Raw genomic sequence first — 10417 nt, forward strand, 5'->3', positions numbered from 1 at the left:
AATAAGTTTCTGACACATCTGCCAGCCCTCCAGGTGTGAAAAGTAATGTCTTATTTAAGTGTTTGTAAAAGAGGCAAATACAGGATGATGAAGGACTTGCACACAGGTAATTCATCCAGATGGCTGAGATTAAAGTGTCATGTGGGAGCAGTATTTCTTTACATTCACTTTACTCCGAGGTTAAGGTTGGCTAAGGCAAAGATTATATTTTGTTCAGACTAAACCCCTCAGATACATAATCATCAGTTGTTTGATTCTGACAAAGTAATCTAAAACTATTGTTCTTTTTTACGGTTAATTTGCCAGGATAGTAGTGGTAAATTTGAACTGAGGGACACCCTTGAGGAATTATTTGGGTAGACACTGGTCACTTGTTGGAAAGTTTACAAAAAATTAAACCAAAAATAAGGAAAATTTTACTTGTTTGACTATTTCTCTCCTTTAATAATACCAGTTGGTGTTGTATTATACATTGTTGGAAAGCCTGATCAGACACCTATCAATGATATTCATATTTTTTATGGAATGAGCAAAATAGATTAAAAAATATGACTATGGCTCCTGGAATATTGTCCTGTTGGTGTTCTCTCTTGTTTTGACTTTCTGCCAGATGTGTGCCACAGATGTATAACTGGCACCTAGACGTGTCACTCCTTCAGCACAACTGTGTCAAATTGATGGCTATTAAGAGGCTTGTGCAGAACTTAACAACAAGCCATTTCATTTGAATCATATGAGTTAACGGGAAAACATCTGAAATATGCAGGACAGTGTCCCTTAAGGACTTGAGCTGGTAATTCATGTGCTTGAGTGACCCACACAATGCCAAACATACCATATATATATGGTATATATACAGTTTCTGAGACATTTGGCATGACTTTATGGTAAAAAGCTTGCTTAAAACCTGTTAAACAGAATCTGATACTGGTCTTCTGCCCCCTAATCAATACCAGAAAGCAGAAGATTACCCTGTAATAGTTTTGGCATATCATATAGTAATTAATGGTAAATATCCCCCCAAAAAATGTTAATTGTTTTGTTAGATTTTTGTCAAACGACACAATAAAGCCCCTATTTTCAAAAGAAATTATTTTTCTGACCATATTTTCATGATTTTGGTCTTAAAGCACTACTTACAAGCACAATCTTTCGATGTTATTCCATGTTGTAAAGGTGGCTAATCCGGCTTTCCAATATCACTTTTAAAGTACTTAAAATTCAAGTTTAAGCTTATTTGTTTACAGAAAAAATAATAATTATAATTCAATCTAGGGGATTATTTTCCTTTTTTTCCCTTTTTTTTTTTTGCATTGGTGTAACAATTATTATAGAGCAGAATCTGAGCCAATAATAAAGCTACTTTTGGAAATAAATCTGTGGAGGCCAAGCTTTATATTCTAAATCTTCTAAACAAAACAAAAAAAAAAACATTATTAGTATTGAATGAAGGAATACAGGCATAACAGTCTTTAAAGTCTCTCCAACTGTTTTGTGATTTAATGTAAATAGTTTTAGCAATAAAAATAAAGTAAATTATGTTAATGCATTATATTAGATTATATTGTAATAATATGCTTCAAATAGCTGGGAGAAAAGCAGTGGTTTGTCTTTCAAAGATATTAAATCAGCATGGATCCACTTCAGTAGAGCAGACTTTGGTGAAAAGAAATAGAATAAAATAAGTTCATCCATGGGGTGGGGGCAGGGTGGAAATAATAAGAATGATTCCAGAAACCACAGATAAAAGGAAAGGAAAAACAAAATGTGGCTCGAATTCAGGAAAAACTGCTACAGTAAATATGGAACACAAATTGGCCATCATATCTACACACTGTCTCCACAACGAAGTGTCCTGTGGGATACGTCTGAAGCCCTTAAAGAAGTGTTTGATCACGATACCCAGCAGCGTTCAAAGGTGGTTCACAATGAGTAATGCCAGGAAGCTTTGAGAGGAAAGCTGTTCCCTTTTTGCTAATAGGAGTTTGTGAAGTGGATTAAACCTCATTCCAAGTACAGTATGTGAAAACTAGAACAAGTTACATTTGAAAGTAATATTTAATAAAAACTCTAAAATGTATAAGGTACATACTGTGCCTACTGTTTTCCTTCTCATAAAGGAATAAATGTTAGTAGGCAGCTGAAGCAGTGTAGTTCAGATTAATACAGGCTGGAGAATCATTCACCAAGTGAAGGAAATTGGATATTCTTGTTTACAACCCTTTCATTATTTGATTCTTTTACTTGATCAGAAGATATATTAAGATGTATAATAAGTTTGTGTCTAATGTGTGCTATAAATTCCCATGCTGTCATTCCTGTGTCTCTATCTACGCTTCAGGGATTTTGCCTATGTGGCCAGAGACAAAAACACACGGGTGTTGAAGTGCCACGTGTTTCGATGTGATACCCCCGCTGCAGCCATCGCTACGAGTCTCCACGAAATCTGTTCCAAGGTGGGTGTCGTTACGGTTACCGCCTCCTTATAAATGAGCTTATCCTTTGCACTAAAATCAACTTCATCAAACTTTAGTGCAGTGTAATTATTTTCATTATTCCTGTAAATGTGATATTCATATTTTAGAAAACCTTCATAACCAGAACAGAAAACACCGCTGTGATTCCTAATTTGTTGTGTTTTGTGAGAGGAAGATCTAGGAGGAAAAACAGTGGGAAATTTTTAAAGCTTTTACAGCAAAAAGGCAAGATGAAACTGAGGTTACAGAAAACATTGTGGTATTAACCCTTGAAGGAGAAATGAATCAGAAATCTTTGCAAACAGAGCTGGAGCTTTGGCATTGAGAAGCAAAAGCAATGACCTTTCACCACTTGCTTAGACTAAAACGAGGGTGACAATATAAATCAGTCTGTAAATACCATCAGCGGGAAGACCTTAAGGCAACCACAGTAGCAGCACAACGCAGTCATCATTAGACTTGCAGTTTTATGTAGCATATATTTCTCACAGTTAATAGTTTATTTGCCTTGCATTACTAAAAACTGCACTGCTTTCATAGATTAAGCAGATTAATCTGTTAAGGCATATTAAAAAGCTAAAACTTTTTTAAGAGGCGTCATTCTGAAATCAGAAACAGACTAATAGGTCTGTGTTGTAACATATCAGTTTATTCTAATATGTGATTATTGTGATGAATAGATTTCTTGAATTTGTTTGATGCATCAGTGTGAATTTCAATGTAACAAATAAAATTCCATTTAGACTGACTCATGAGGACACAGAATTACACTGCTGGCTGTAATCATGCGACTTCCAACTGTTTGTGTCTGCTGGTTTGTTCTACGACAGGCTAAGACAATATTATCATAAGAATCTCCTTTTCCAAAAATATTTTTTGTGTCCTTCACATTTGATTAATTTGTCATCAGCCAGTGTGAGCACATCCATAGGAGCAAAAGTTTTTACATTTTGATGGTCTGAAAAGGTTTTTTTTATTATTTCTATTACATCATGGAATGCGCCTAGTTTTGTTTACTCACAAACCACTCTGGATTAGTTTTTGTTCGATATTTACAAAGTGTGTCCGTGTGTTGTTTGTCATCTGAAGCTGCATTTATTGTTTTGTTTAAAACCTGGTGAGGAGCAAATAATGTTTTATTATGTCTTGACATATAAAACCTTAGAATTGAAGAAGGGTGCATTTTTGTTTTCACATGACTGTACTTTCATCCCTCCCAAGCTGCTGCCGAGGTTTACACACTGCTTGCACACTGAAGTGTGCAAGGAATGAACAAAAATCCTTTCCATATAGCAGTCACAATATATCACTGCAAAAGAAAACACCCTTACTCAGCCACGCTATCTGTATGTGCTGTCAAATAACCTTCCTGGATCCTGCAGAATCACACATTATACATTATAAGCAGATTCAGCTGTGTAACTGCTTTTGACCTCCCTGATCCATCTACCATACAAAAGTCCTTTTCACACACGAGATACAACACATTAATGACTACATCACTCTGTTAGAGCAAAGGCATGCAGTCATCCACAAACTGGTCACTTTTTGGTTAATGTCCTTCACCCTTCATCCAGACGGATCTGTGAAAGTGATGGAAAGACCCATCATGTGCATGCTATATTTGCAATTTGTGAAAGAATTGACAATGTATGAAGTGCAGTAAAGTAAAAAAACAAAAGGCTTTTCAGAGTCACAGGTTTCTATATACAACTGTAATGATTCATATAAGAATGCCAAAATGCAGTTCTCATGCGGTAAAACATAGCTGAGGTCAATGGAAGTAGTTGAAAATATCACTTTTTTAGAAACAGAACAGCAATCCCCAGTGAAAAAAACTGTAAGGTCTATGGTATTCCAAATGTTCACTTAGTTTTCACTTCTCTTGCTCCAATATTTTTATATTTGTATAGGATTTTGAATGAACCTTCTCTTAGTATTGCATAGAGTCCACTTTGTCATGAAAGAAAAAGCAGCTCTGATCTTCAATAACAGATGCTCAGCATGCAGAAAAAAACTGTTTCAACACGACCAAATGGTGGAACTGTATAGCCCATTGATATAGGTTCACACATTTCACCAGATCATTTCAACTGATTTCTTCCTGGGTTTTTTTTTTTTTTTTTTTATAAAATCAAAGTTAGCATTAGCATACAGGACTTACTGTACAAGTCAGCAAAATCCAAAGCTGAGGTTCAAAGCCCACTGAATACTGCATGTGACCCACTGTTATTCTTGCATAACAATGCTGTCAGCAATACAGTAAGTAATGTTAGCCACTATTTCCTGATAGGGAATGTATACAATAAATAACTACACACGAAGACCAGTGGTAAAAAAAAACAATATTAGAGAACACTTAGAGATATTAAAGTGAATATTTCTTAGCTTTTAACACACATACACACACAGACACAGGGCAAAGAGAAAAAACTGTCCTGAGATCTGCAGTGACCTTGTAAAGGACGAATACCTGGAACTAAAGATCTCCCTGAGAGGTATGACGACCCATTTAGAAGAAAAAAAAGCTTTTTTCCCCTTTATCTCTAACCCCAAACTGAAGGAAAAGTGTGTATCAGTGAATCTGTATCAGTGTGTGTGTGTGTGTGTGTGCCCTCACACCCTCATACTGCCTATTTTAAACTCAGTGGTAGTTCTCTCTTTACTGCAGGGGAGAAACTTGGTGACCTGAGTCCTGCAGCTGCACAGCACAGAGGCCTCCCTTTTTTGTGCATGCGTGTTTGTGTGCGTGTGTTTTAAAAAATGTGTGGATGTATACGTCGCCTTGCATGTTCCGCTGAGCAGAGTTGCAGACTCACCATAGACTTTGATTAATGACACCTACAATTAATCAAGTGTCTGGAGCTGGAAGAAAGTGCATTGGCTCTGAGCAGGAGCCATGCAGAAAATTCAGCTCTCTTTAAAGAGGTTGTACCCTGCAGCACATCAGCAGAGGGGAAAGGAGGCAGACAAAATGTCACATTTTCTTTTTTTTTCTCGATTTGTTGTTTCATTTCTTGTGAACAGAGCAGGTAAAATTAAATGTTTCTTATTAACAATGAGGACACTATCCTCTAAAAGATTAGCCCATGGGTCACTTGTTTTTAAAAGGCCACAGCAACACATAATTATAACCAAAGAAAATGAAACAGCACCTGCACGTGAAGCATGAAATTGATGTTGGTGACACTGGCATAGTACAAATAATGTATTCCAGTAGAAATGCACTGGTTGTGAAATTCTGAGAAGATACTGATAGGATTAAGCATAATAAATTTAAAACTGATTGAAAAAGAAAATTATAATCAAAAAACATCCAATTTCACAGGATATCAGTCTTTAACTTCGTAGAAATTCTGTCAATCTTTCCAAAAGATATTTTTACCTCATAGAACTTTTTAATTACCTTACAGATGTTACTTTTTTTTTGGATCCCGTAAAAGAAAATGTAAACAATTTTCAACCAGAACACAGCAGAATTGTAGGCCACCGCCATTTGACATTTGCTCATTCATTGATTAAAGTCAGTCATTACTGTTGATTCTGTGAATCCCTAGAAGTAGTTTTATCGAACCCCAAACAAGAAATGTCACAACTTAAACCCAACCAGGAAGTGACAAGTGTTTTTTTTCTGAATGTCTGAAAGTCAAACATGCCCCTCCCTGTTGTCAGTAAGTAAATAACTAAATAATTAGCCTCACCTTTTTTTCTGTGAGATGAATATGTTGGGATTCAATACCACACACACTCTGCTGCTATTAAATTATCTGTATCTGAATCCAGTTCCATACAGATCCACTATTAACCCTTGCAAAAAAAAAAAAAAAAAGAAAGAAAGAAATAAAAGAATTAGCTAAGAAGTACAGTGTGGCTGTTTCGAAGAAATACAACTTCATTCTTTTTTTTTTGCTTTTGTCTTCAGTTTAACATCTCCAGCCAAAACATGTTACTTTCTGTGTATCCAACAGTCAAAAGAACAGAGTACAGACGCTGTTTTTCTTATTATCTAGCAAAAATCTAAAATATTGATTTTGATATCACAAACCTATTTGTTTTATTTGTGAGCTTCAGCTGTTTAATTCAGAAAATCTCATAATTTATTAGTGTATGAACCATGCTTAACATGTCTAAAACAAAACCCTATTTTGTCCCCATTCATATTCTGACCCCTCCCATATGTCTTGTCTTCCATTTTTCCCTCCTCTTTCTTTCTATTTTATATTTCCTCCCCACTCCTTATGTTCTCCACACACCTTTTTTTTCCCCCTCCTTCTCCTTCCTCAGGTTATGGCTGAAAGAAAAAGTGCCAAGGCTGCAGCTAGCAGCTCCTCCCAGAATGGCTCGGATGTGCCCCTACAAGGTACACACACACACACACACACACACACACATATTTATAGTGAGAGTTATATTTCCATCACTTCAGAGGACATAACAATGACAATCACCCCCTGAAGCTAACCGTGACCAGAACTTGGCTATTCCTAACCATCTACCATTAACCGAGCCAACAGCCCTGAACCTAAAATGTCATAACTTACATTACGTAAACTCTCCTTTTTGCTCATAACAGAGAGGAATAAATATCATTGTCATTGTTTAATCTGATTTATTTCCTTAAATTCAAGTAATACAACACAATGTACGCACACTTTTTCCTTGAGTCTTGTTCCTCTGTAGTTCCTGGATTTGTCAGCCGTGTGTTATCTCCCCTGTTGTGGTCTCTTGTTTCCAATTACAGAATTTGTCTGCATCCAAAACCACTTGCACATTGTGAAAAGATGACTCTGTTGCCACAGGAGCACCTCTGAACAATTGTTAATAGAAAAAATATCACTGTTTCGTTCATTTATATACAGATAATGCTGACTCCAGAGCAACCACTCATCCCCATATTTTCACTGTTGTCCCTTCTTTGCGAATTCCCACTGCTGTTTTCTGTCAGTCCCAAGTAATTATTGGAAAACAGAGAAAAGGGTCCAGCACAATTCATCCTCTGCTATAGCCTCAGCTTCTGTCCGTATCTGCTGAGTAAAAGGGAAAACAGCACAGGCCATCTGAATATAAAAGAACCATATCAGCTCCTTGCTTACAGAGACAGTCGGCCTCATTAAAACCCAATTAGTGTTTCTTTGAGGCAGTCCATGATGCTCCACAGCCCTCATCCCAACCCCAGGATCAAAGAACTCAACCGCTGAAAGATCCTTTGCATCTTTTAAGGCTCTAACGTGACCTAACTCAGGAAATTGTCGTTTACGAAAGAAAGCACTTGATATGTAGTGGGACGTGATTGCCTCGCAGTAGATAGACCAGTCTGTTACCTCTAAAGGTTGACTAGAGCTGGTATTACAGGGAATGGGAAACTGTTCTTGTTACTGACTGAATTACGGTAGATTTGGACCCTGTGATGGGACACAATTGAGGAGATTAGCCTGAAAGGATTTGAGAGGCGCGCCAGCACCAAGATAATGGCCCCGCTGTATTCACCGCATTTGGCCTCACTGAGCTCTGCTTTAAAATGGAATCAGTGTATGAAAAACCTTTTATAATGTTCATGTTTCTCTACCAGGACACTAACAATAAACATACATGTGAGATAGAAGGGGAAGTACACTGTTAAAAGTGAGTGGAGGCAGAAGCTCATCTACATCTACACATGTTTCAGACTAATTCAATCCTGAGTACTCAGCTTTTGGTTTCATGAGTTTAGTTAACTGGTTTCTGCATTAATCATGTGACCCATGTGACAATATCACAGCTGGTGATGCTACAGGTACAACTGAGCACGCCTCTGAAATGCGAAACATTCAGCTACAAAGGACAGGACACAGAGCAACATGTCTCTAGCTGTTGTTTTGAATGGGGTTTTCTGTCCTTTTCAGCACTGTGTTGGCTGAATAATGCACTTGTAATGCACTTGAGGATTTACAACATTAAGCTATAATTAACCGCTTTTGGTGTTTTGCATTTTGCCTTGTCAGAAATCATCCAACCTTGTAAAGCTAATTGTCTGTTGTGTCAATGGCAAGTTCCTGAGGGTGTTAACCTCGAGGATACCAGAGATGCAGGTGATAGCTTTGATTATTTATTGTGTAATGCGGTCTTCTCTGCCTGCAGGCCGTTGCATAAACAAACACAGCAGGGTCTCACAGAGAAATCACCCAGCTCTCTGATATCTGCCATGCTTTTGCATGTTTTTCATGCTCTAATCATGTCTAGAGTGGCACAAAATATTAAAATATTTGCCAGTGTTTGTTTATTTTTCTGCTTAAAGCCAATTATCCTGTGTAGACTCTGCTTTAGAAAGTTTAAGTTAGATGCTGTCCTTTGATTAAAAAACTTTTTTTTAAAAATCCATCAGGTGATCTGAGTGTGACCTGTGTGGTTGTGTGTTTCCTCTGTAGAGTTTCCCATGCCAAAGACTGAATTGGTGCAGAAGTTTCATGTGTTGTATCTGGGAATGACAACTGTGTCTCGCCCTATAGGTAAAGCTGAAGCCGTACTCATATCCACACACAAACAACAGTCAGTGTTCTGTTGCCGATTCCTCAGTCTACTGTCTAACATTTCAGACTCCTTTCTTCCCTTTCCAGGTATGGACATTATAAATGGAGCCATAGAAAACCTGGTGACATCCACAGGCAAAGAAGACTGGACTCCTGTCATACTGAGTATTGCTGACACCACGGTAGCAGTCATCAAAGAAAAGGTAAGGGCATTTTTCGCAGTTGTCATAGTGACAAACAAATCACTAAAAAATGGGAAAATGCTTATCGATTAGAAAAAAAGAACACTAACTCTTATTTAATTGTCATCCAGGAAGAGGAAGAAGAGGTGCTGGTGGAGTGCCGCGTTCGTTTCTTGTCCTTCATGGGAGTGGGACGGGATGTGCATACATTTGCCTTCATTATGGACACTGGGAACCAGCATTTCCAGTGTCACGCGTTCTGGTGCGACCCCAATGCTGGCAGTGTCTCTGAGGCTGTGCAGGCAGCTTGTGTGGTAAGGTCTAGAACAGAAATATAAAGAAACACATGCTGGCTTAATGGGGATTAGTTACAGAATTTTGATATGTTGACTGTGACAATAGCAGCATTCTTCATCATTTTCTTTGTTTGGTATTTGTACCTTTATGGACTAGAACATATTAGAAAAAAGCAAAGAGGGCACATGTTTGGGACATATTCTCAGCAGGATTCAGATTAATCATCTTAAGCATTCAGCCATTTAGGCGCTCTGAGACTTACTCACATAACCCCATCTTCTTCCTCAGCTCCGGTACCAGAAATGTCTGGTAGCACGGCCACCCTCCCAGCGCGCTGGCTCTTCTTCCTCTCCCTCAGCAGACTCAGTGACCAGGCGGGTGACCACCAGCGTGAAACGCAGTGTCCAGTCTCTTATAGACACTCTGAAACCCAAGAAACAGTCATCAGAACTGCCCCAGCAATGACCGTCACCACTGCACCCCGCTCCAGCCTGGAGGCCACTCACACAACAGCCACAACAACACTTAATGATTACCAGCCATGGTAACTAATGATGTATATACAGTATAACAATCACCACTGCAAACAAAGGGAAAGAAGAGCAACCCCTAGTTATGCTGAATGATATTTAATAAAGGAAAATAAACTCACCTGTTCAGTGTGAAACAACGGAAAACCTGGTGTCACTGGTAGAACTTTGACCTTTAAAGTCCATTTTGTCCAAATGAAACCCACCTTCTGTTTGTGGATTTCTACACTAGATGGATTACTTGATCCCACACTCTACTGGCAAGATTATCCAGAAGAAAAAAAACCATCAAATTTCTATTCACAGACTTGGTGAACCGGAGCAACTCATGGTTTACTCATTTTTCTTTCCATCTCTGTCTCCTTCTGGACTCCTGGACTGGGTGGGCACCAGTAGCCTTCCAGAACAACAAAACAAGGTGTTGT

At 38.1% G+C, this 10417-nt stretch overlaps 1 protein-coding gene across 1 annotated transcript in view; it reads left to right on the forward strand.

The window, feature by feature from the left end:
- Nucleotides 1-9927, forward strand: part of apbb2a (amyloid beta (A4) precursor protein-binding, family B, member 2a) — a gene marked incomplete at both ends in the record, with an annotated part of 38712 nt that extends 28785 nt beyond the window's left edge. The window contains 6 exons of the mRNA XM_079250010.1: nt 2342-2456; nt 6762-6837; nt 8882-8962; nt 9071-9186; nt 9297-9479; nt 9751-9927. Coding sequence (XP_079106136.1) covers nt 2342-2456; nt 6762-6837; nt 8882-8962; nt 9071-9186; nt 9297-9479; nt 9751-9927 — 748 coding nt within the window. The remainder of the gene's footprint in view (nt 1-2341; nt 2457-6761; nt 6838-8881; nt 8963-9070; nt 9187-9296; nt 9480-9750) is intronic.
- Between the last annotated feature and the right edge of the window lie 490 nt (nt 9928-10417).

The sequence above is a fragment of the Telmatherina bonti genome, assembly GCF_933228915.1.
Source record: "Telmatherina bonti genome assembly, chromosome: 12".
Lineage (NCBI taxonomy): Eukaryota > Metazoa > Chordata > Actinopteri > Atheriniformes > Telmatherinidae > Telmatherina > Telmatherina bonti.